Source organism: Frieseomelitta varia, unplaced genomic scaffold (genome assembly GCF_011392965.1).
Source record: "Frieseomelitta varia isolate USP_RPSP 00005682 unplaced genomic scaffold, Fvar_1.2 scaffold_89, whole genome shotgun sequence".
Lineage (NCBI taxonomy): Eukaryota > Metazoa > Arthropoda > Insecta > Hymenoptera > Apidae > Frieseomelitta > Frieseomelitta varia.
The window spans coordinates 365,512-391,579 of record NW_025110689.1 but is presented as its reverse complement, the minus strand read 5'-3'; the positions used below and the strand labels follow the sequence as shown (position 1 = coordinate 391,579).

Below are 26,068 nucleotides of genomic sequence, written 5' to 3'. Positions count from 1 at the left end.
ACTTTAAATGTGCTGTAAAAATGATCTGGATAGGTAGATTTATAAAAATACAAGTAATATTTTGTGAAGTGGTAGAAATAAATTAATACAGTAATAAATACAGTAAATAAATTACTATCCGACTGAATGGATTTTGTATTTATTTTAACCGCGAATGAATTTATCATTATCGATATTGTTGTATCGACAATTTGTTATATTTCTCATGCGCTCGATGCATTTTCTCATCTTCGAAGTAATCTAGCAATCATTAGAGCTTTATACAATCCATTATACTTATTTTTACATATCATGTGTATTTATTCTCCTTCAAAAATCACCAGACCGCGAATTTTTATGCAAATTCATATTTTTATAACCACGAACAGTAGAATGACAAACGATAGCGTGTTAATACTTCGAAAGAAGTATATATTAAAATTTTAATTAACATTCTTGTAATTTTCTCACGCTTCAAAGAAAAGATTCGTCCCGGTTGAAAAATCGGAAGGACACGCGAGAATTTTCAGCAAGAGCGTAATATCCCGTAACATATCGAAATTGTTGGTTCGGCGATCAACGATCGCGATCGACTGCCCGCGGCAGCAAGAAATGCGCAAGAAGCGAGGTCGATCAGAGTCCAGCTTCTGAGAAGCCGCGATATCTGTTACTCCATCGTTTGATCGTTTGATTAAGCCGTGCCGTATCTCGGCCGCATCTCGAGCCAAGAGAGAGGAGAGAAAGACGCGCAGAAGAGACGTTAAAAATTGAACGATTTTCGTCGGACGAACTAGGTGAACCGGGGTGCAACGTCAACCGGTAACGTCGGCGTCGTATGTGGCACGTGGCACGTGCCAACGGCAATTATTACGCAACGTGGTAACGATGAATGAACCGAGGAACTTTCCGGTACGTTGACTTTCACGGGAACGTGGCCGACGCGGCGTCAATTATCAGTCTTCGATGCGCGCCCCGTCGTCCCGTCGTTCATTAACGTCGAAAGTCAATCGGATAAGCGTGTGCCACAGTGTCGAGATGCGGACGAGCAAAAATCGATCGATAAGAATGCGTGCGCGAAGGTCAATCGAAGGAACAACGCGTCCTCTCTCTTCTTGCCAATCCGTAGAAGAATCCGTAGGAGAAACATAAGGGGGGGAGAGAGAGAGAGAGAGAGAAGCATGAGAGTCCTATCATGTGAGTCTTGGTCAACCAAAGTGACCAGTTGCACGCTATCTATCATTTTGCTCGTGTTCGTTTCGTTTGATTTTGGAATTGTTGATTCAAGTAAGTTTTTTTAAATGTTTTATTATAATAGTCACCAATAATATTTATAATATTATAATATTTATCATAATACTATAATATTATAATATTTACCAATAATATTTGTAGTATTTATAATATTATATTTTAATATCTATTATAATATTTTATGTTTCATCGTAATATTTATTTCTTAATCTCGAAGATTATAGTATTCGTTGTAATACTGCCTCTATTAACGTTTTAATTCTATAATGACATACATAAAAATTTGCCAAACAATCTACAAATTTTCATCACGAGAGATATGAAATATGTACTGTATATATGAAATGAAATACACTTTGAACTCGAATAATCTGACAGAAATTATCATAGTTATCTATGAGTCGACGATAATATTTGACATGACGTTAGAGTTAATATTTTCGAGAAACAAATGACAAGGACGCGACATAGATAAATAAAAATAAAAAATGCTAAAGTAAATTTGAAAAGCAAAAAAGTGTACTTTTAAATTATAGAGCTGATTTAGTGTGACTTCACACCACTGTCACAACGAATAATAATAATTGGAAAATATCGGAAATGATGAGTAAACGCTCCAACTCCGAGAACAAATATAAACTAAAAGCGATTTTTCTATCGGTTGACGTACTGAATTTTAAAATTATCAGTAAAAAATAGAAAATATGACTTATTATACCCTCATTTTACATACAATCACGAGACTAATATCTAATTATCGAGAAAACAAATGACTTATACCTCTGTCAGTTCATTTATCATGAGAACGTGACATAGATAATAGCATAATTCTAAAGTAAATTTAAGAAACAAAAGTACAGATCTCTGTACTTTTCAATTTACGGAGCAGATCAATCTGACGTCTGAATAGCTGGTGTAACGAGTGTTATATCGAAGTGAGACTAAATAAAAAAGCGATTTTTCTATCAATTGACAACGTACTCAATTTGAAAATTACCCGTCATAGAAGGAAAACATTATAGAGGAAGAGAAATTAGAGAAAAGACAGAAAATATACCTAATCGCGTTCTTCTCTTGTATCTTCATCAATCAACAAAGTGTATACTGAATTCAAAAAACTATCTATTAAAGAAGAAAATGTACAAATTACAGTGCAAGAAATATTTCGTGGAAGAAATAACATCCTCTTGCATCTTCCATCGATCGACAATGAATTCGAAAATACAACTCGTTGTAGAAGAAAATATCGAAGCAACAGGGAAGAGACATTAACAAAGAGGAAATTATGGAAAAAATAGAAAAATTCCCAGAAAAGAATAGAAAATTTTTCTCTTGTGTTGTCTATCAATTGACGACGCACCAGATTTGAACTAAGAAGAAAATATAAAAATTGCAGAAAAGAAACATCGCGAAAGAACAAATTTTAGAAAATAAAAAAAATAAAAAATACAACAAATCCAATTCTTCTTCCATCGATTGGCAACCCCATTCAGAAACTATACATTGAAGAAGAAATTACAAAAATTACGCGTTATCTCGTAATCGTTTGCGTTGCTCTATCGCGTGGTCCATTTACGTAACGCAGCGCATTAGTAAACCTAATACCGGGGGGCACGTAACGCCGGTAGTAAGCCAGTTTACACGGCGAGAACTTACAAAGGTAACCTAATCCGATTCAAGCTGCGAGCACGGGCTGCGAGCAAAACGAAATCGTCGCAGGTGAGAGCATGAATTAATCATAACGCGTACGCGCGCTCGAAACGAAGGTGAAGAATGAAAAGAAGTGAGCAATGACCAAAGAAAAAAAAAATAAAAAAATAAAAACGAAAGTAGAGAACGTTCCATTAAAATCCGTTGAAAAACTCTCGTGTGACAGTGGCACGCGATAGTCACACTTGTATCCGCGTCGTTGGTATTGCAACGACGAAAACGAGCCTCGTTCCTGCACGCAATCGCTTCCTCCGCTCGCTCGGCCGCGCGTACGCTTGTTTCAGCGCAACCACCATCTCCTCTCTCCGCCGTCGTTCGATCCCGAATTCCCTCGTCTCTGGCTCTACCCCCCTTTCAGCTCCTCCCTCTCGTCCCGGAACAATCTAATCTCCAGCTATCGATCTTAATTACACCCCGAAAACTCCTTAAGTAGCGCCCGACCGGTCACGTTTCTGGCATTTCGTTTCGTTGGGGAACTAACCGGGCTCCCACCTGGGGAACTTAACGTCCACTCGATCTCTCGCTTCTCCTCACGTCGTGAATTCACGTCGATCTCCGATACTCGATCTTCGAATGATTTGCCTTAACCTCTATACCTACATGTGTGTATATATGTGTGTGTGTGTTTATTATTTTTATTCTATGTATTTTTTTTTTCTTTTTCTTTTTCTTTGTATTATTAAATTGGTAATTTTGACGTATCTTATCCACGACGATATATTCTATGTGTCGTACTTTGTATTTGGCGTGTCGTGTTTGCACATGCAGTAAAGTATGCCGCAACGATCGATAAATGAAACACGATGAAACGCACACTGACCTTTCTGCTCCGATCCTGGCTTCGTCGTTGGCGACCAGCGGGGCGAAGCGGAGTGGATGCCTCGCGGAAAGTCAGATCACGCCGGGGACACTTCCGTCTGAACTACTGACACTCGCGGTACCCGTGTTCCAATGGTTTTTGCATTCTTACTCGCCGATACGGGGAACTGCCGAATAGGGAACCGGTTCTAAATAAAAGCGCACTGGAAAAACGCGGTGAACGAAGGACAACGTCGCCCGATAAATGGCATTGCTCGGATTTTCACTTTTCCGCGAGCGTCGCCGATGGCCCGTGAACGAAACATAGAGTCCTATTATCGTATCGCTTGACACGCGGTGCAACTTCGGTCATATCCGATAGAATCACGGGAGGGGAGGAGAGGAAATCTCGAATTGATCGTTCAAAATTCGATGCCAATGTCACTGCACATGTCATTCGTGCGCACTGCGTGCGTGTCGATCATCCGGTGGTCCGGTTCGAGTCGCACGTTTCAGTCCCGGAAGTTCCGCGTAGTACGTGTTTCCGCGATCGAGATTGGCGAACGAAGCGAATGGAGTGGAACGAGGACCGATTTCGACGTGGAACACTCGCGTCGATCGGGAAGCGGTCGGTCGAGGTAACTCGGCGGGTGCCGTGTGACTCGCGAACAGCGAAACGAGCAAGAGGAAACCGAGCGACAAAATTGAAAGGACCCGACGCGGTAAACGTCCACGCTCGCTCTGACCAGCCCGGCGGCTCGAATCTACCGCGCATCTGCGCCGCGCATTTCCTCCCTTCATTGGCTCGCCGACCGCTGTCCTTTCCCCCACTCCTTGCGCCACAGGGGTTCTCCTCGCATTCGACACCACCGCCGGATTCTACTATTTTATCGACTTTCTTTTCCTTGCTCTTCTTCCCTTTTCTCTCTCTCTCTCTCTCTTTTTTCCTTTTCTTTTTTCGTTTTGTTTCCCGGATAACAAGCGAATCTACCTGTAATCGAATTCCTCGCCAGTCTCTTTGCGCTCTGTCCTCGCCTGGTCTCTAAACTGTTTTCGACTTACCTGTTCTCTGACTCGCGGAGTCAACCTGGTTACTGATCGCATCACGCTAATATCGAGAGACCTTAATTATGCATCGCGTAATCGCGATTACGCTGTAACTGGCGCTTCGCGTTTTATACGTTGGAGCAGCTTCCACTGGTGAAATCGACTATCGGTGAAAAAGAACAATCGGGAGGGAAAAGGATGGAAACGGGTGATGTATTTATCATCAACGCAATGCTTCCAATCGATTATTCTGTATTGTCTTTTCTTTTTTTTTTTTTTTTTCTTTTTTTCAAGGGAATTTAGAGAACGTGTCGTATGCCGATACCAGGTTTTGCTCCTCGAACGAACTGTTATGAAACTAGTGACTCGTGAAAAAGCGCAACCACTCAGTCAGACTGGTCTATCCAGTAGAAAGAACAAGCCTACCATCGATTAGACAAAATTATCTTTGATGATCTTGTTTCATGTTCACCTCGTTTCCCATGTTTATGATAATTATGTTTATTTGTCTGGTCTAAATGGTAGCTGAAACGTTGGCTGCCCACGCGCCATTAATCAAAGGCAACAAAGTTATTTTTCAATTACTGCGTTATTACGTCAATACGACGTGGGGCAATTTAAAACATAAATTAATTAAACTGCGGATTTCTGTATTTTTATGAAATCTAGATATCAAAGTAAAAATTTAAGCGTAAAGCGTAAAAATAAATATCACATTACGCGGAGATACATTTATTTTTGTTATGACTAAAAGTATAGAAGTTAAACGGAAGATATAATTTACAATTAATTGCAATTAACACTAAATATTATAATAAGCACGAAATCTATGGTCTAATAACAATGTTATATTTCCAATTGAAAGTGCACAGCCCTAAAAATGTCAGACATTGTAATACCTAACGACGGCGCTGGTAGCTTTAATCAGTTTACACGGTCAATTAAGAAATCCTTAGAATCGGGGTCGTCAATTATTTCAGGACGCTTGCCTCGGGCAAGGAAGGAAGACGCAGCTTTAAGAGGCCGGAAGTTTCCGGAAGTGTGCAATTCACGAACGAAACGCTAGGAAAAAGGTCCGTAATCCAGACAGCGGACTATACTCGTCCGTATGGAAAACATCGTTAAACTTTTTCAATTTACGAGTTTCGACGTCGAAACAAATATGCGTATGGTGCTAAATACGCGCGTGTGTGTGCGCGCACACGCATAGAAACGCTTTTCTCATCGGCATGTAAGTGCCGCACAAACGCTGGTTCATTCACACAGACAAAAAAACATGTCCCCCGAGCCATTAGGACAGGAATGGCCGATCGATTTTTCGCGTTCATTGTTTGTTCTTAAAGCCCCAAGCTTTTTTCAAACGCTATTTTTCACTGTGACCTGATTCACGTTGCAATCTGTCGGCTGTAGTTGCAGGGTAATACGATTGAATATTGCTAGTATTTGGACTAATCGAGGTGTGATTCGTTCGATATAAACAAATGGAAACAAATTCTCGAATCGTACTTTGTTCTTTTTTCATTTCCGCTTTTTGTCTCGTGCGAACCGGTTTTTACAGATTTTATTGATGATACTCGTACTTGAGATTAATTAACTGTTTCATTTATTAAGGACCGACATTAATACGGCATTTTATTTGTAATTATTTTCAATTATGGATTAAGAAGGGGCCTGTTGCAAAATTGCCAGTGAGATAATTTATTAATCGGATAGAAGAATACGCAATAGCTAGTTGACAATAATTTGAATTAATTGTTCTTATTATTGCTGATGCAGTGTATCAAACACTGACACGTTTTTGAAAATACCGCGATCGAGGTATAAAGCTATTAAGACGAAATGTTTTTCATATTTTTTTTAAAACAGGAATTATTGTTTTATTATACCATTACAAAGAAAATTACAGAGACTGTACGTATAGCATGGAATAATATTTAAAATAATATTTGTCACACAAAATAATTTCTATGAAGATTTTAAATTTAAAAATACAAACTTTCATAAATATCTACAGTCTAGATCATTAGATTATTCTCAGAAGAGCTTATTCACGCGAAAGCTATTCGTTTCTAATACCATTTACTCTGGTTTACCCAGTCGATTTCATTTCCTCTCATCAACGACATCGATCGTCCTAATATCCGGAACGAATTTTCATCGATAGAAATATTTCCGCCGCGAGTTATCCGCGAGACCATGTTTCGAACCCAGATTTTTTTTTTTTATTTAATTTAATTCAATTTGTACCAAATTCACGATAGCAGCATGCACGAATGTTTTACTCACGTACAACACGTTTCACGATAGATGTTTAAACACGCCAGGGGGAAAAAATTATTCGTAAGAAATATTATTCGACTCATAGCTTTAAAGAGTTGCAGAAAATCTAGATAAATATTTAAACACGTGCAAATGATTAAATTGACATTTCTACGAGTTGTTATTTTCAATCGGAAGCTTTTGAAAAGTTTCCAAAAAAGAAACCTGAAATTCCAATTGGACGTTGTTACGTCGAAAAACAGAGAGTAATTATGCGGTAATGAGGGTCAGACTCGCGAGTAATTCTTGTTTACGAGCTCGCAAAAGGATTACTAACGTGCTCATGCGTCTCACCTTTTGCTTTCACGCTGTTAAATCTGTCCTTTTCAGTCTGCTCTCTCTCTCTTTCTTTGCTTCTCTCCTTTAACGATACTGGCGTTACCAACTAATAATCGCCAATTATATCGATCGTTTTTATCTTGTCGAAGTAATCAAAAGTTTTTTTCATGAAAGATCGAGTGTCAAGTCACGTTACGTTTCGTCCCACTATCGACTTTGTTACATCCTCTTCCATTTTCCACAAAATACTTTTAGAACGTATTACAAGAAAAGAAACGATCGGTGGATATTTAAAGATTTCTCAGAGCAAGATTCAGCTTTAACTATTTCTACTTTAACATTTATATTTTATTCCTTACTTTATTTTATTTTTATTTTTTGACTTTTCATTCACGTCACAATCACCGATGATTAAAACACAAAATTTGTATAATTCACGAAACGGAAATAAGTTTTGTCAAAATGTATCGTTGCAAATCTGTAAAATCTGATAATCTTGAAATTTGTTTCTTCGAACAATTTTAATGATTTTAATATAACCGCAGATAATAAACTGAAAGAAGAGAACTGAGAATTCTTGTTGAAAAATTTACCAAGATATAACGAATTAGACTTGCTCCGACATTCGTATTCTGCTAGAATGCTTCGTTCTAACAATGAGAAATGGTGGATTAAAATATCAAACGATATATTCGCGTGCACGCGGAAGCACGGTCTTTGTGGTTGAAGCTAAACCTCGCTGAAACTGGGGTATCCATATTTGCAGTGGAACCACAAAAAATCCAATACTCCGCGAGTGAAATTATTTTACCGTTGTCGACGGTTAAACCAGACATGTTTCAAATTAATAAAAATGCTGCAGCTTCATAACCTGTGATCTACAGCCAAGAAAAATATATTCCACGTACACGCATGCATATGTACATGCAATTTCTTCTTCGTACGTACGTTGATTTATTAAAAATGAGTAATTACGAACAATGAAAAAAAAAAAAAAACGAACAATTTATCAAAAACGATAGTCTATTTGAAGAATGCAAGTGTAGGAGATGATAAGGCAGATTTTTCATGCATATTTTCCTCTATAGAAGAATTTTAAAATTGAGTACATTATCGATTAATTCCGACGTTATTAAGGTCGTCCCTTTATTTGATTTTTGGGTTGAACGTGGATTTTCTATCTACTTTATAACTACAGATTACTTTCACGGGATATATAGTACGTTGCCAATTAATCCCCGTATTATTAGAATAGTTCTTTTATTTGATTTTTGGATTAAGCACGGATTTCCCAGAAATATTGAAATCTTAAGATTAAGATATTAAAATTAATTCAGCACGTCAAAATCTTTTGTCTTTTCATTTGATCTTTAGATCAAACATTTTCTAGCCTCGTTACAAATTTTAAAAATATCACTTTGTCAAATTATTAAAATTCTTCTTCTTTCTTTTGATAATTATATTCAACCAATATTTAACAGATTCTTTTCACTTTTGATTATTTTACATTAAAATGTTAATTAAATAAACAATGAAATTTAATAGACTCAATATTTTATATTAAAGTACACTTGTAGTCACAAATTAAAAATGAAAGTGTGAGTCTTCATTTTCTCGTTTTGTTCCTCTCTTCGATCACTGCCAGCTGATGGTTGTCAATATGGAAGAAGAAGGATTAGAAGAAACAAAAATTAAAAGCAGAAACATATTTATCACGTATTCCTCTCTATCTTCATTTTTTCATCTCGTCACTCCCTTCGACCACTGCCCATACGGGTCATCAATATGGAAAAGCAAGACTTGGAAGCGAGAGGAACAATCGAAAGGAAAGCAGAAGCAGAAGAATACAGAAAAAGGAGAAGGACTATGAAGAAAAAGAGGCCTGGAACAGAACGGCCGACTAGGCAGCTGATAGTGATTGCCAAAGTGTGTAGTGGCGATTTAAAGGGCAGCAAGCTACTTCTTGCTTTGGAAACGAAAAGGCGACTGGTGTCCAAAGAACTAGTCGGCAGATGGCATACGTTAGTCCAGACCTTAACTATACAACCTTACAGGACTATTCTCGAAAGAAAACACTCTCTTCTATCTGGGTAACTTCCTCTGCTCTCTTCCAACACCATCTTACAAACCTTGCACGACCGTGATCGTTTTCCATTAAACCGTGATTACGCCGATCAATTTCATTGGAATCGAGTTTCAACGACTCGGCTGCTTACCTCGAATTGCTTTCCATCGTGATTACTTCTATCTGATTCCTTCTTCGAGCATATTTAGAGATACATCGTTGAAATGGATGTTAAAATCAATGAATTTACTGGAAAATCGGAACGTCCATTTATTTGAATAATTTAATATCCGAATATTTTGTGATCCGAGACTATTTAAATGTATCATTAATTTATCTTGCCAGTAGAAGATCTTCCAAAGGTGTAAAAATTTATTAAAAATATACAAGATATAAGACTTTGTTAACAATTTTTATCAAAATAATATTTAATTCATAAAAAGAATTAAATAATTTAGAAGCCAAGATATGACTGCTAATAATTTAGCAGCCATTCTTAATTGTTCTATTATCCAAAGATTCCATTAACCAAATATTCCTGTCTCCCTATTAGTTCGATCGTGTCCCGTAAATCACACAACAAATTCGATTATTCCATAGAGTGTTAAAAATCGAATGTTGAAGTTTTGAATCTGAAGCAGTTCAGATAACTTTACCAAGTAAGTACATCGCTGTCGCTTTCGACAATGAAACGGCTCGAGATTTTTGACGAAGAATCGCGGACAAGATCGGATCCGCTCTCCTCGTGTCTCTCCGAAGAGCAGGTGCGCCATGCATCACGGAGAACCAGTCTTTTTCTTATTGATCCTGCTTCTGCCCTTTGGACCGTTACCAATCCCACCTGCCGATCACGTGGTTTCCCCCGGCCACTCAACCAACTACAATTTACTTTTTGATATAGCTTCTTCTATACAAAATATCTTTCATACATCCCTCCGAGCCAAAGTATCTCGTCCTTCGTTGCCAGATTTTTCATTCAAAACGATCAAGGATCTTTCTGCAAAAAGGTCCTCAGATACTTTTTGAGTCAAACATATTTGTTCCTCGTCACCAGATTTTTATTCAAGATCTGACCAAGGATCTTCTTGCAATTACTTCTTGCAAGAGGCCTCTCAACACACTCGTTGAAAGACTCAAAGAACGAGTTTCATTTACCATTCTTTTCAATCAATTTATACTACAATATTCGAGCTGTGAAAGAAAGCTGCAAAGATTCGATTTAACATTTTTTTTTTTTTTTTTTTTTTTTTTTATCAAAGAAATGATTAACATCGTTTTACACAACTCAAATCACGTCAATGAATATTTTTAAAAATAGATACGAAATTTCGCAGTATGCAAGAAATATTACAAATCGCACTACGTACAAATCGATCGATCATTTTGCTTGAATATATTTTTAAAACAGCGAGGATCAGTTAGCCAACATTGAGTTGGGAAATTTGTTGGAATTTCGTCATTTCCTAAAAATACAATGACAAAATTCAGAGCGCGTGCAGAAAAGAATACGGTTGCAATGAAATGTAGTTAAGAATGTACAATGAAGTATCGTAGCATTCCAGAGCCGTTGTTGCATTCAACAGCGTACATACAATTGCCCATGCTACGTAAAGAAACGCAACACAGAAGAAAGGCACGACCGTGCGAAAAGCAAAAGTTAATCGTGACTGAACGAGCTATGGGCGTTCCATGGTAATTTGTAATCCAATATAATCAACCGAGCAAATGCACCGAAGCCGCATACGTACGCGTCCAGGTTTTTTGCAAGGTGCCCGATTGAAGACCACCTGTCGGTGTTGTACGCCGCTCGATGACAATTTGCCGTGCATCGGAGAAAGCAACTTGGGCGAGCCACTATACGCAATCTATAAGAGCCCATTGTACGCCACGCAGTGGGGCATTCGGCCGATCTAGCTGGCCAAAAATCGCGCCGCTGAAACACGTGCAATTGGAACAGATTTCTTTTACACTTCCCAATTAGAACCATTGCACGGAGGAAGATGTTTGCTTCGAAACATTATAAAAATTAATTGTAAATATCTGCGGAACAATGTGTTTTATGTAGAATGAAATATTGATGCTGTACGCTTGAGAGCTATGTGAAGAACTTTTTAAATATTTCCACATTACATTATCCCTATTTTAATATTATTCGAAGATTTAAGGGCATGGTATGCGAAATCGTTGAATTTGTCTTGATCATTTATTAACTTAGCACCTTTCTTTACTTTTTATACAAGTTCTACAAAATTAAAGTTGAAACATTTTTTAAATTCATTAATTCTCAAATGACAATCTTTCAAACATGTTAATTCTGATAAATGAATAATAAAGGAAATGTTTCCATTTGGAAAAATAATGCAATTGTAAAATTTACGTGAATTATGATCCTTAAAAAAAATATGATCGTGAACATGTAATTCATCTTGAACTATTCGTCTAAATTTTTTTTTTTAATTCAACCAATAAAAAAATATTATTCGCTTAAAAAACACGTCTCATAAATTTTTTTAATACGTCAAATATTATACCAAACGTTGTACAAAATATTCCAATTTGCAATTTAAAATTCCTCGTTATTAAATCGCTAGACTTAAAGAAAGGTAATTAATCTGGAGAAAATAATGAAACCTGCAGAGTAAGTGAAGTATAGCTTAATTCGAGTCGTAAATAGGGAAATAACGATATCTAATTGTTCGATCAAGCTATTTGTAAAGAAAGCAATAACTGAGCTGTTGTGTACAGCACGCGAATAACAGATCGGCAAAAAGTAAAATGGCAAAAAGATAAGACCTACAATGGAAAGGAAGATAAATAATGCCTTTATGACAGTTTATATCTCTATTTTCCACATTTTTTATGAAGAGAAAGATAGAATAGAAAGAAAGAAAGAAAGAAAGAGCAATTCTGACAATAGAAAATTTTCATAATTCACAGTTTTCGTAGTTTTATGGAATCTTTTCAAAAGAGAAAAAGGACCGTGCCTGTTTTTGTTTCTCCTCTTTCTCTCTTCGTCTTTTTACAAATGTATTTCATAAAATATAAAATTATTTCGCAGAAGTATAATTGAAGGAAACAACACGATAATGTATAGGGTAAATGCATGCGAAGGATCGCAGTCACGCGAACCAGAAAAAAAAAATACGATCGCAAAGGGTTGACAGGTTTCAAAGGATCTTGGCACGAATCCCATCCGGTTTGATAAAGTATCTCGATATAATCTCATAATACAAGGCAAATATAATGTAACAACTTTATTTGTATAATGTAACAACTTTATTTCAAAATCACACGACTGGTAAAATAAAAAAGGACACTAGTTATTTAATAAATCACAAAGTACAATCACAAAGTACATTATACTTAAGAGTAAAAAATTCGGCAATTTTGTACTTGAAATGTTTCCAGGCAATGTACAAGATTTCGCGGAAACTTGTTAATTGCTAGTTTGTTCTCATGAATTATTTTCTTCGTGAAAGAAATAATTTCTTTATGTACGTTTTATCACAGATCTTCATCATCATCCGTATATTCACACTCTTCTATAATTCTTGTGATTTCTACGTCATGTTCTTGACACTCGTCGTCGGATAAATGCGAGTCACCCTCCATAAACTTGGCAAATCTAAAAACACGCATGATAAACTACGTTACATGAACATATATAAGATAACATTTAATTTGCAATTCTTTTCAATGAATCTATACTACTAAATTTTAATTTTTAATTAATCTAATTTTCAAATAGTGTCGTTGAGTTATAGGAGATAGTAATTTGTATTAGATTATTAAACTTTTCTATTTTGCATTTAATTTTATTTTGTATTTTATGTTTTCGGTGACAATTAATTAATTATTTTAACTAAAAAATTCCAAAGGTTTTCTTGATGCAATGTTCCATGACACCAGTTGAGAATTTCTATTGCAATTATAAAAGAAAATTCCAATCTTTTACCTAGATTCTATAATTTATGAGATTTGAAAAAATCGAAATATGTATGATATTATGAAAGATTAATACTTGATCCTTAATGGGTTAATCTTCATAAACACACACACACACCTGCACGTATATATATATATATATACACACACACACACGTTGAATTTCAATTAATATACATAATAATGATAATAACCTTATTGGATCTTTTAGTCTTAGAACTGTTTTCCATGGATTACATTTAGGACTAGCACAATACTCTTTTAGCTCGTTTAATGCTTTTTTCGTTTCTCTTATGCCTTCTTTACGATATTGGTCTTCTGTTAATAATTTTCTTCTTTCAGGAAACATGTTCTTCCTGATTTTGAACAGGTGTATATATGTAACATATGGTCTTGCTTTTCTAAACGATAATACTAATGCTGTCGTTATTATTACCATTGTTACCGCTACTGCTATTGTTATTCTTGTTACTATTAATTAATTGTTTGCATTTGTAGCAAAAATATAATTTGTAATAATTTGCAAATAAAATAGGTGTTTACGTATTTATTTTACTAAGTAATTTAATTTTGTCGTATTTATTTCAAATGAAATAAAAATAATACCGTGAAGAAATATGAAACGACAATTTATTTACACAAGTGTAAAATTTAACAATAAATAAAGTAACATAAGTGTTATTGGAAATACCGATATGCAATAAAAAATTAAATTAGATTATATTAGAAATTAATAATAATAAACATCAAAGGTAAGCACTGAAGCAAACAACACTAACAAATAAAATATCAGCTAAAAAGCTTAATAATGATGATATCGTCGAATAACTTACCAATAGATTCTGCCTTTTTGAATTATTACAGTAGGAAAGTTATAAAGTAGAAAAATTAGGATACAACAAAAAGTTGATGCCTCACGAAAATAACTACTATAATACATGATAACCAATCCTGCCATCTAAATAAATAAAAAAACAGAAAATATTAAATGAAATAATTTCTTAAGAATTTTGATCTATTAATTTTATTCGAATGAGCTATTCTACAGACCTGTAGAAACCATTGAATAAGTCTTTTCGTTCTAATGTTTGTGACAGGACCAAACCGATAAGCAATGACGAAACTGATAAGAGACGTTAATAAAATGTACCACGCGACAAATTCTTTATACTCTACAAGGATTAATTGGATATTTTCCCATAAAATTTGGATTAGATAAAAACTCATTGTCCAACCAGTGGCAATCGTGAGGTACATCATTTTACCCTTAAATTGCATATGTTTATTAATTTGTAAAAAAAAATTAATTTGTTAAAAACAGAAATGGATTGAAAGAATTAATTTACCCTTAATAGAAATTTGCTAACAAAGTATACTAAAATTATAACTGAGGTGGTGATTCCAAGCACTATACTGCTTAGATAATAAAATAAAGAATTTCCACTGAATTTATGAGCATTCCAAAACATAGTAGCACCCATCAGCATTAACATTAATGCAGGGACATCGATACCTATTTACACAAAAACCTAAGTACCTTTCATTTATGCAATAAATTCTTTTGCTTTGGTATACTCACGTGTTTGTATCATGCTCACTGTATATTTGTGCAAATTAGAGGAATATATGTATACACCAATGCATACATCTTCGAAAGGATTAATCTTTAGTCTGTTGCTTTTTTTTGTACTGAATACGTTAAAGCTCCACGACCTCTGATTATCATCATGCTTTTTTGTTACTTCTTGGGGAGTTTTTCCATTATAAAGATCATAATTTTCAATATTTGTATTCAAGTGTATCTACAATGTAATAAGATAAGACTAAATGATAAAGACTAATTCATATGAAGATGTACATGTATATATGAATCGCTAAGTATTATTTCTTACTGTTAAACTTCTCCACATATGAATCAAATATTTCGTATTGGCACTATGGCAGAAAGTTTGTAATCCAGGCTTGTCATTTTCAATAACATCTCCTGGCTTTAAAAAGTATACTAGAAACAAGTTTAAATTTACAAAATTAAATAAATAAGACAATCCTAAAGGTATTCTTTCCAAACTTATTCTTAGAAATGAAAAGTAAAATATAATGCTTTCAAAATTATCGAAAACAGAATACTAACAGATGACAAATGTTAATATTCTCATGATAAAGATAAAACAAAATAGAATAGAATTGTTCAATAAAAAATATTGTTATAAGTGAATGGATGTTGGTACGACATAAAGTAAAAACTAAAGCAACTTTTTCTTTCCATTTTTATCTATAATTTTTATTACTTATAACGATAAAATTAATATAGTTTGTAAACATTTTATAGGTTATAATAATGTGTATTACAAGTTAGCACGGCTTACTTGATTCCATGGTTGATGCAGATTCTGTGCACAGATAGTTGGAAATAAGTAAAAAGATAATTACACTCGACCACTGTACTATTTCGTTGCTCATTTTGTGGTCTAGTAAAAAGTAACCGGTCTTTTAACCTTAACCTACAAATTTTGCGGAATAGAGAAACACTGAATATGTCTGCAGGTAATAGTCTGAAATTCAAAAATCGAGATAAACGACTCTCGATAGTGTTAGCATATTTAAACTCGTTTTGACATAATATAGCAATCAAGTGAATCACCATAAATGATTTCTTCTATAAAAAAAATTAGTTTCTCATTTTCTATAATTACAATCATTTATCTATTATACTAATTTAAATTGTTGTCCTTATTGGACACTGTTGCTCTCTTTGTCTACAGCATCTATATGTCTGTCTTTGTCGCACGCTAATGCCCTCCTTGTCTAATGACGTTAGACAAGGAAGACAATACTGTGCGACAAAGACATCCTTTGATCTATTGAAAAAAAATTCAACTTTTTTCACACACGTTTTTCTAGGGCAAAATAGACATAGAAAGAAAGCGGCGAACCTAATTCTAAGGACGCACATAAAAATGTTCGCAAATTATTCCTCGTAATTAGGTTTTTTTCATAATTAGTTCGAATTTTCAGAAAATGGACATGGTGGCGTCATCTACGTAACTCAGTGGTACTAATTATTTATAAAAATACTTCTGCATTTTACGGGTCAAATGAAGTATGAAAAGAAAGCTGAGGGTCTAATTAGGGTAATACAATAACAAAAGTTCACGATTCATTTCGCTAAATTAGGTTTTTTCGCAAATGAAAATTTCTCTGTTTTACGGAGTAGAAAACACTAGCGCCGCGTTGTGGCAGACCGGTGGAACTAAACGCTCAATAACCATATAAGGAGAATTAATTTTTCACGCTACTAATTTGCACTCCACGAGCACATATTTGAAAGATAATGCTATCAGTTACGTTCGCAAATAAATCTGAATCTAATATTCACTATAGTTTGCGCGAAATTATGCACTAATTACTGGCACTACAGCTAATATAAACGAAATTGAAACATTCTTTATATACGTAAACTGTACTTAAACAAAACATAAAACGCAAGCTTAGGGTCTCTAAAATCGAAGACGCAACCATAATAGTTCACAAATGATTCCTCTTAATTAATTTCTTCGCGTAATTTGTGGGAAAACTGTCATCTGTCGATGTTTAGAAGCGACGGTGGCGCCATCTACTGGTAACTGCATAGTACTAAAAACTGATTTTTCCTACTTTTAGTACTATCGAGTTATCAATAGATGGCGCTTTCTAAACCGTCGCTTCTAAACATCAACAGTTTTTCCACAAATTACGCGAAGAAATTAATTAAGAGGAATCATTTGTGAACTATTATGGTTGCGTCTTCGATTCTAGAGACCCTAAGCTTGCGTTTTATGTTTTGTTTAAGTACAGTTTACGTATATAAAGAATGTTTCAATTTCGTTTACATTAGCTGTAGTGCCAGTAATTAGTGCATAATTTCGCGCAAACTATAGTGAATATTAGATTCAGATTTATTTGCGAACGTAACTGATAGCATTACCTTTCAAATATGTGCTCGTGGAGTGCAAATTAGTAGCGTGAAAAATTAATTCCTCTTATATGGTTATTGAGCGTTTAGTTCCACCGATCTGCCACAACGCGGCGCTAGTGTTTCTTAGCCCGTAAAACAGAGAAATTTTCATTTGCGAAAAAACCTAATTTAGCGAAATGAATCGTGAACTTTTGTTATTGTATTACCCTAATTAGACCCTCAGCTTTCTTTTCATACCTCATTTGACCCGTAAAATGCAGAAATTAGTATTTTTATAAATAATTAGTACCACTGAGTTACCGCTAGATGGCGCCACCATGTCCATTTTCTGAAAATTCGAACTAATTACGAAAAAAACCTAATTACGAGGAATAATTTACGAACATTTTTATGTGCGTCCTTTGAATTAGGTTCGCTGCTTTCTTTCTATGTCTGTTTTGCCCTAGAAAAACGTGTGTGAAAAAAGTTGAATTTCTTTTTTTCAATAGATCGAAGAATGTCCTTGTCTTACACTAGCGTACGAGACGGACAGAGATATCTATGCGGCAGACAAGGAGGGCGATAGCTTGGGACAAGGACAGACATATACGGGCGCTATACATGGAGAGCAACAGCGTGCGATAAGGACAACAATATAAATTAGTTCCGACACCTATCTTAGGGGTGATCCACACGGTGCATGCCTAAGTGTATATGGATGCTGTCCTTACTAACTTCACTTCGTGAAAGTAGCGCGAGTTCATTGTATGATTCGAAAACATTGGTAGAGAGTACTGCAGTGTATGAAGCAGAAGGAGAATTTAATGCTGAAGCTCGTGAATTGCCTTGAATTTATAATGAGTCAGTTTATCTCGTTGCAAGGTATATATCGAGTGATATTGTGATAAGAACTTCTCAACAAAATGCATTGTTAAAATTGTATATTACATTTATTTACATTTATTTTCAGTTGGACAATGCGGAAACCAAATTGGTTCGGCGTTTTGGCCCTTGGCGTTACACGAGTACGGCGTGCAAACAACAAACACTGGAATGAATTTGCTTAAAACGCAACGAGATCATGTTAAAAACATCGGCGATTTGTCTGATGCGTTCGACAGCTTCTTTGTTGTACCTGATAATTCACATGATTTGTGCTTCAAAAGTATAACCGACTTGAAACGAGCCAAGGTCAAAGCTAGGGTATATTGATTACTTTATTTTATTGCTACTCAATTATAAAAAAAAGTCAAATGAATATTTACACAAATTTATGTCATGGATCTCTTGATATCTAGGCAATATTGATAGATATGGAAGATAGTGTTGTAGGAGGGTTGAGGAAAGGACCTGTGCGTGACTTGTTTGATCAGGCTTGTGTTGTTACAAATTATCCAGGGTCTGCCAATAATTGGTATTGATCTCTTGATCATTTTGATTGTTATGCTGGGTCTTTTTGGGTAAAAGAAATATTGTTGATACATTTTGTAGGGCTGTAGGTTATCATACTTATGGTACAGAATATCAGGAGAAATTGGAAGATACTATCAGACATATGGTAGAAAAGTGTTCTAGGTTACATGGTTTTCTATTAATGCATTCTGTTGGAGGTGGTACTGGTTCTGGATTAGGAACAGCTGTTTTAAAGTTATTGGCTGATAATTATCCTACTATAGATAGGTATTAACTTTGTCAGAAAAAGACATGAATGTTTTTCTTAACATTGTGTTAAAGTGTAATTACAATTAAGAACATTAGCTGACATCTCATTGTCAATGTTATTGTTATTAACTTTTTTAGTAGTTATTGTTATTACAGACTAGTATCTTGCATATATCCAATTGTTATGCAAGATGTTGTCACAGCTCCATACAATGTATTGCTGTCGACTCGAGAGCTTATAGATTACGCAACTTGTGTATTTCCTATTGAAAATGAATCCCTTTTGGATATATGCAATGCACAATTGAAAGTAAAAGGCAACACAGAACAAATAAATTACAATGTCTCGTGTAAGCCATTTCAAGATATGAACAGTATTGTTGCAAATATGCTTCTTCATTTAACCAGGTAATTACAATCAGCTTCACAAATTCTTGTTTATAAGTATATATTTTGAAAATAGGGATACTACTTTTTAGTGGATCTAGGTTTCCTGGTAATTTAAATATGGATATGAATGAAATAGCAACGAATCTCGTACCATACCCGAAATTACATTATATATTCAGTAGTGTCAGTCCATTAACGTTATCTGCGCCAACGATGTACAGTGTATCAGGAACAAAGTACTTGTTAGCTTATGATGCTGTACTGTTATGTAAAATTATAAAAACGTAAACCGTATATTTTTTTAAGGCTAATAGATGAAATATTTATCAATGCATGGTCACGAAATAATCAGTTAATTAAAGTAGATCCGCTACAATCAGGTTCTATGATTTTGAGCGCTGCGCATGTTGCTAGAGGAAACTGTTCTGTGAACGATTTAAAACGAAACATTGAGAGGTAAAGCGTGTATTTTGTCAATACGCATTTTCCTTGCAAGCATCTGCTGTAATGTGCAGTATAATGTTTTACTTTCTAGATTTCGGAAAAAAGTTACGTTCACAGATTGGAGCAATGAAGCTATGAAAGTAGGTTTGTGTTCTGTACCTCCAGCTGGACACTCAACCTCTTTGTTATGTCTTTTAAACTCTTCCTCGATGATCTCGTTATTTAAAAATGTAGTAGAACAGTTTACCAGATTGTACAGAAAGAAGGTAATGTTAAGACGAGCACGTATTTGTATGTGAAATGGCTCCTGAGAATCAGAAATGACTTTACATTATAAATTGTCGAAATGTTTAAAGATCAGCCATGTATCTTTTAAAAGTCATTGCTCCACCCTATATATACAGACATGAAATTTACAACTAAGATTATACGATTATGTTGCAGGCACATGTGTATCACTACACCCAAGTACGCGGTTTCGAAGAAACACATTTCATTGATTGCAAAGAAACAATTTCAAATTTGATTATGCAGTACACAGAGCTGCAAAGTGAAAGTCAAAAGAATATTTCTCGGTTACAGGTACTTTAAATTCTTAAATTAGATTGTTTTATTTAATTTGATCTGTACATTAACATAAACATAAAGCAATAAAAATAGAATAGTACAACTTATCTGTTGGCAACAATAAAATTACGTTTCGTTCATTGAAAATTTACAGCTTGCGCGAATTTTATATCCACATCAAAAATTTAGAATACTGAGCACATTATCTGTGTACTACATATATACGTAGCAAAAGCCTTTGAAAGTCGTTCAAAAACCAATCATCATCTTTGGAAATATCGATATACGTAACATTAATTTATACCGATGTTTTATCAGCGTTTTAACTGGCTGGTATTTGTGGCAAACCAAATTCGTCTACCAAGACGCCATCCTGGAAGAAAAAGAAAATTCTCTTTCAGTACAATTTACAAACAAGTAAAACGTTTTCTAATAGTTCTACGAAAAATAGTTGATACATATTTCCAATTTCATTCTCGATTTTATGAAAATACCTTATTCCTAATGGAACTCGCGCCAGGTTCTTTGTCAGGAGCGCTAGGTGCTTTGATCGCGTCATCCAAGTAACTAGTGTCTTCATCGACAGCCAAATCGTCTCCAAGAGCCTCTAATTCGGCAGCTAGTTCATCCTCGTCTATATCTGGCATACCATAACTGCGACCCATCGCCTCTTGGACTTCATCCGCTTGTTCCAACATATCCGCCAAATCGTCTTGAAGATCCTGCACGATACATTAACTTATGGTCGTAAAACAGCGAAAAGAAACATACAAGAAACAGAAAGTTGGCCTGAAAATACCTCGATCTGATCTATATTGATATTTTTAAACTCTTTCTGCATTTGTTTTACTCCTTCTTTCATAGCGACCACAGTTGCCTGAGTATCTTTCAGCGTTTGAGTGGCATAATTCGCCTGTTCCATGTTAAACGCTTGTTGACGCAAGTTGTCCACCTGCGATTCATACATCTTGCGCTGTTTCAGAATGCGTAATGCCTTAGCCTTCACTGCATTCTTCGCCGGGCCCTCTTTCATTTTAATCATCTGATCTTTGTACTTCTTTAATTCCGCGTCTAATTTTGCTATCTTTTTCTCCGCAGTATCCGCTCTGCTGTCGACCTGTCGCAAGCATAAACAATAATCGCACGTTAGAGGTAATCGGGCAGATGATAATATAACCTCTCTACGACGATGAAACGAAAACGAATATTTACCCCGGCGATACAGTCGGTAAGACTTGGTGACGGTTCTTTGGCTTTAGGTCGACCAAATAGTCTATTCATTTTGTCGAATAAAATACGTACAAGGTAAAATACGATTATTCCTTCCTCCTCTTTTCCTTTTCTTTTCTTTGATTTTTCTTTCTGTTTCTCGATCGTTATTCACTCGAAACGTCAAGCTGACTGACTCACTGCAGCCAGTTGCTCCATCTACTGTCGCGCAACATGTTTATCAATGTAGTTTAGTTTCGAGCGGGATTTCGACATTCCTGCTTTCAAGGTAAAAAAATATAATGAAATTTAACCGGTTATTAGTGAATGACTATCTACTAATACAGTGTTATCTGTCTATCCGGAGCAAACATTGTAACACGACACCCATCGTTACAGCTTGATAACGATATTATCGTCATTATCAGCGTTTCCGATTGGTGGAATTCTAATCGACAAATAATAACCATTTCATCGACGAAGACTCAATTCATTTAATCAAAGGAAAGTTTCATTTTCTGGAGGGAAAGGAATTCTACGCGCAAGCATTTGAGACACGTTAAAACATCTCTTTCTAATGCTGAAATCAACGAAGAAACGTTGCAAATGTGCAACATGCCGCGACAGCGCGCTGCCAGGTTATTTATCTCGGTCGGTAAGCGCACGTGTACGTTTCGCAAGCGAATGCAGAATGATAGGTTAGAGAGGATGGCAGTGGAAGGGACTAAGGCGCTCGTGTCGGGCGGATATTTGAAAATTCAGGTGAACCGACGAGGCTCCACGCGAGCGTGAACGTCGGAGAGGCGGGAGCAGATAACTGGCAAGAAGATACATCGAGCGAACGATGACGATGGTGATTCGACGTTGACGATCGCGCGACGTTAGCGACGATAATGGAAGTGACATGGAGAGTGGCGGAGGCAGTGGAAACGGCGGCGGTGGTAGCGGCGGCTGCGGCGGCGGCGGCGGCGGCAGCGGCGGCGGCACGAAGGCGAACGTGAACGCGCGTGCGTGAGCGACGTCGCCGCGCGACGCAGCAGCGACGTAGCGACGACGACGTCGACGAGGACGAGGACGAGGACGAAGCGGCGGCCGAAGATCGCCGAGCGGACGGCTACGCGGAGAGACTACGGCTGGCATGGTGTGGGCCGCAGCACGGCCACAGTGTTCCAAAAGTCGGCACCACGCACGAATCGTGTTACGCGCGACGCAGAGCCACGAAGCTGCGTCGTCGAATCGCGCTCGGCTGGCCTCCGATCGAGTGCTCCGTCGAGCGCAGCCAGGGAACGCGAGCAACCAACAGCTGGCTGCCGTCCGATTAGAGATCGATCGAATCGGCGTCGTCGACAACGACGACGACGACGACGAGGAGGGCCGGGAAACTCGAGACTCTGTCCGCGTAGAGAGCCGACAGCTACGAAGACGGCGACGACGACGACGACGACGTGTAGAACAACGGCGTATTATTATTATTATCGTTGTTGGAAAGGATCGTGGCACGTGAACGGACAGGAGCAGTGCGCCGTGGGCAAACGATAAACCGCGAGTGGTTCATAGTACGCGAATTGCCAATGAGAAGCAGCGTTAGCTCGAACGAAGACAAGCCGAGACGACGACGGTAAGTTCGGGCGGCATTATCGATAGGACTCGGGCGGGATTGCGCGGTGAAGGAAACGACGAAGTAAGGAGGCGAAAGGGTTCGAGGCGAAGTTGGACCGGTTCGGCGATAGTACACGACGTTGAACGAGGAGAAGCGCGGATCGGTGTAACACCGGTGAACCGTCGAACTAAGCGGGGATTCCCCTGGCGCGCGCGATACGCACAGTGGCCGTACGCCGCGAGTCGCTCGGTGACTCGATCGATCGGTCGAGCGATCGGTAATCAGCGAAAAAAGAGAAAGAAAAGGAAAAAAAAAGAAAGAAAAGAAAAAGTATCGTCGGCGATTAACGGGGACGCGAGTGTTGTCGAACAGCGATACGCGCGCGCTGCTTCTCGCGCGGTGGATTTCATCGCTGAACGAAACGAGACGAAACGAAAGGAAAGGAAAGGAAAGGAAAAGGAGAGGAAAGGAAAGGAAAGGAAAGGAAAGGAAAACGGTCGGCTGTCGATCATTGTCGAGATTTCTGTGTTCAGTGACAAAACGCGTATATTATTCGTAGTGTGCCGCGTATATATATATATCAACGATACGCAACGATCAACGACGACGACCACGACCACGATCCCGGCCTCGTTTCGTTATAGAACGGCGGCGTGTGTGTGCGTGCCTCTATGGGTGAGCGTGTGTGTGTGAAACGCGGCTGAAGGAATCGACAAATAGTCGCGCTGCAAGACGAAAGGTCGCGTTGCCTCGCGTGTACTTGGGAGAATTCCAACTGGTTCGCCGTATATTCGCCAAAAGGGTAAATTATGCTCGCCAGAAGCTATTGAATAGTAAGCCGATAGAACGACGTTCGAACATCAGGCGAACCGAACGAACGTACGTTCGTTCGGACGGTAGGTTCGCGCGAACAGCGATGGTCATCGAGCGGTCAGTCGTTCGATAACTAGCAGAATGCTACGGAAGCAAAGTCGCTAGCGAATTACACGGGCGCGACGCATCTTTCTCGTACGTGTCCACGTTATTAGCTGGGTTATCGTATTATCAAAACAAGAAAGAGAGACAGGAAGAGGAAGAGAGTGTGAAAGAGAGAAAGAGCAAAAGAGAGAGAGAGAGAGCGTGTCTGTGTGTGTGTGTGTATGCGCGGAAGAAAAAGAGAGAGAAAGAAAGAGAGGAAGAAACAGAATACGCGTCAGGTCACGAAAGAACGTGCGATCGAAGCGCGTTGTAAAGAGGGAGAAACGCCGAGAAAAAAGGGAAAGAGTGAGATTGAGGGAGGGAAAGAGAGAGAAAGAGAGAGGGGAGGGAAGAAAAGAGATCGAGACAAAAGAATCGAGGAAAACGGCGAAAATAAGAGAACCCAAATATCGGTGTAGTTCGCACAGCTTCCGGGCTTCCGTGGGTGTTTTTACGCGTACGCCGTGGATCGATAGCTGTCTCGCGAGCTCTGGTCGACGGGTGGTCGACGACGTCCGTGCCGACAGCACAAACGACTCGATTTACCCCCTCGAACCCCGGCACCGGGTAAATTTTCTCTCTCGTGATCGACAAAAAAAAAAAAAAAAAAAAAACAAAGTCCCGAATCGGAAGTCCGCACAGATCCTAAAACAAGAATCCGTATCGTTCGACAGGGGGATCCAAAAGGAGTTGGTCGGCGAACGGGGCCTCGTTACGATCGGCAGGATACTCGTGGATCTTGCAAACCTGGCGATTTATGGGGGACTTTAGCGCGACCAGTCTCTTCTCCGCTAGTTTGTCCAGCACGACCAAGCCATCGATCGGCAGCAACACCGCGAATACCGGCGTAACCGTAACCACGTCAACGATGCAGGACGATCTGTTGATCGAGAAGCAAGCCAGTGGCAAGGCAGCGCCGCTATCGCCCAGCACCGGCCTGGAGACCGTCACCGGACTCGAAAAGACGAAGGACACGGTCGAGGTCGAGAGTATCGCTATCACGCCGACGACGCCCTCCTCCACCGAGAAGGAGATCGCTTGCAGCACCAGCTCGGCGTTGCAGAGTTTCTCCGAGGCGGGCCGAGTGCCGAGTTTATGGTCCGCTCCGGACGACACCGGTTTACACGCGTTACCTGTCAACGGATCTATCGCCGCCTTTCAGAACTTTCCGACCGGCGGTCCGACCGGGCTGTTCGCTGGTACCGGCCCAACCGTTTCGGCCGGTGCGCGTCGCGCTATCACGGCTAGTCACAATTTTCCGCAACAGCACGGTACCGCGACCGCTCCCACTACGAGACACGGGCTTCAGGTGTCGTCCGCCCAGCAGCAGCAGCAACAGCAACAGCAACAGCAACAGCAGCAACAACAGCAGCAGCAGCAACCGCCGCAACAACAACAGCAGCAGCAGCAGCAGCACCAACAACAACCGACAGCCACCTCGCATCCGGGTGTTTATCTACCTGGGAAGGGTTACGCGGCTTGGTCCGGTGGGCCGCAAGCGCCTCAACAATGGAGCGCTGGACCGCAAGCTGCAGCGGTGGCCAGTCCTGGCCTTTCACCCTGGAATCGTGGCAGATCGGTACCGAATCTTCCACCCCTTCACTCGTCGCTGCACGCCGCTGCGGCAGTTGCGGCCGCTGCCGGGCTACAGGGCAGGAAACCGAGTCCAACGTTTCCTGGCCACCCGGGACCAGCGGCTCATCCCTCCTGCATCAGTCCTGTGAAATTTCGAAGAAGCACCTCGTATCCCGGCAAGGGCAACATGTACCCACCGCAACCCGCACCGACCTTCGAAGTGACCACCGCCGAGGACAGGGACTTGCTGCAGCTGCCACCGTTTCAGCAGGTTCGAATCTTTGTTCTTTACTTTGACTTCTCATTTTTTTAAGATCGTACCGAGGCATGTTTGAGA

The 26,068-nt window shown here is 38.4% G+C and overlaps 4 protein-coding genes across 6 annotated transcripts in view; 2 read left to right on the top strand and 2 right to left on the bottom strand.

Moving 5' to 3' along the window:
- Window positions 1-1,142: 1,142 nt before the first annotated feature.
- LOC122537180 (tubulin epsilon chain-like) lies at window positions 1,143-20,497 on the top strand. 2 transcript variants are annotated; one of them, XM_043670178.1, is made up of 10 exons: window positions 17,704-17,758; window positions 17,837-18,209; window positions 18,298-18,530; window positions 18,626-18,741; window positions 18,819-19,007; window positions 19,146-19,397; window positions 19,469-19,615; window positions 19,686-19,835; window positions 19,915-20,089; window positions 20,268-20,497. In XM_043670178.1, the coding sequence occupies exons 2-10, from the start codon at window positions 18,131-18,133 to the stop codon at window positions 20,412-20,414; spliced, it is 1,488 nt and encodes a 495-aa protein (XP_043526113.1). In that variant the 5' UTR covers window positions 17,704-17,758; window positions 17,837-18,130; the 3' UTR covers window positions 20,415-20,497. The 2 variants fall into 2 exon arrangements, with proteins under 2 accessions (XP_043526112.1, XP_043526113.1); XM_043670177.1 differs by lacking the exons at window positions 17,704-17,758; window positions 17,837-18,209 and adding an exon at window positions 1,143-1,263.
- On the bottom strand, window positions 12,688-15,958 carry LOC122537181 (nuclear envelope integral membrane protein 1). The gene is made up of 8 exons (XM_043670179.1): window positions 15,760-15,958; window positions 15,286-15,395; window positions 14,973-15,195; window positions 14,740-14,906; window positions 14,444-14,659; window positions 14,227-14,351; window positions 13,588-13,749; window positions 12,688-13,073 (listed from the first exon to the last, which is right to left on the bottom strand). The coding sequence occupies exons 1-8, from the start codon at window positions 15,851-15,853 to the stop codon at window positions 12,953-12,955; spliced, it is 1,218 nt and encodes a 405-aa protein (XP_043526114.1). The 5' UTR covers window positions 15,854-15,958; the 3' UTR covers window positions 12,688-12,952.
- On the bottom strand, window positions 20,407-21,909 carry LOC122537182 (charged multivesicular body protein 5). The gene is made up of 4 exons (XM_043670180.1): window positions 21,603-21,909; window positions 21,190-21,507; window positions 20,885-21,112; window positions 20,407-20,763 (listed from the first exon to the last, which is right to left on the bottom strand). Exons 1-4 carry the CDS (start codon window positions 21,669-21,671, stop codon window positions 20,713-20,715), a joined length of 666 nt encoding a protein of 221 aa, XP_043526115.1. The 5' UTR covers window positions 21,672-21,909; the 3' UTR covers window positions 20,407-20,712.
- Window positions 21,910-22,618: 709 nt separating this feature from the next.
- The window catches only part of LOC122537176 (cytoplasmic polyadenylation element-binding protein 2), an 85,036-nt gene continuing 81,586 nt past the window's right edge, over window positions 22,619-26,068 (top strand). The window contains exons 1-2 of one of the 2 annotated variants that reach the window (XM_043670169.1): window positions 22,619-23,217; window positions 24,831-26,002. In XM_043670169.1, the coding sequence (XP_043526104.1) occupies window positions 24,914-26,002 (1,089 nt within the window). In that variant the 5' untranslated portion in view covers window positions 22,619-23,217; window positions 24,831-24,913. Of the gene's footprint in view, window positions 24,002-24,830; window positions 26,003-26,068 lie in introns of both variants that reach the window. The other variant, XM_043670168.1, reaches the window with a different exon arrangement.

Bases quoted from the DNA above. Each gene is read 5' to 3' on its own strand.
- LOC122537181 (XM_043670179.1), bottom strand. From the start codon at position 15,853: ATGAGCAACGAAATAGTACAGTGGTCGAGTGTAATTATCTTTTTACTT. The intron at 15,396-15,759 runs GTAAGCCGTGCT...ACTTGTTTCTAG, and splicing joins TGCATCAACCATGGAATCAA to TATACTTTTTAAAGCCAGGA. The intron at 15,196-15,285 runs GTAAGAAATAAT...ATTACATTGTAG, and splicing joins ATATGTGGAGAAGTTTAACA to ATACACTTGAATACAAATAT.
- LOC122537180 (XM_043670177.1), top strand. From the start codon at position 1,158: ATGAGAGTCCTATCATGTGAGTCTTGGTCAACCAAAGTGACCAGTTGC. The intron at 19,008-19,145 runs GTATTAACTTTG...TTGTTATTACAG, and splicing joins AATTATCCTACTATAGATAG to ACTAGTATCTTGCATATATC. The intron at 19,398-19,468 runs GTAATTACAATC...ACTACTTTTTAG, and splicing joins ATGCTTCTTCATTTAACCAG to TGGATCTAGGTTTCCTGGTA.
- LOC122537182 (XM_043670180.1), bottom strand. From the start codon at position 21,671: ATGAATAGACTATTTGGTCGACCTAAAGCCAAAGAACCGTCACCAAGT. The intron at 21,113-21,189 runs GTATTTTCAGGC...TGTATCGTGCAG, and splicing joins TCAATATAGATCAGATCGAG to GATCTTCAAGACGATTTGGC. The intron at 20,764-20,884 runs GTATTTTCATAA...TTTTTCTTCCAG, and splicing joins CGAGTTCCATTAGGAATAAG to GATGGCGTCTTGGTAGACGA.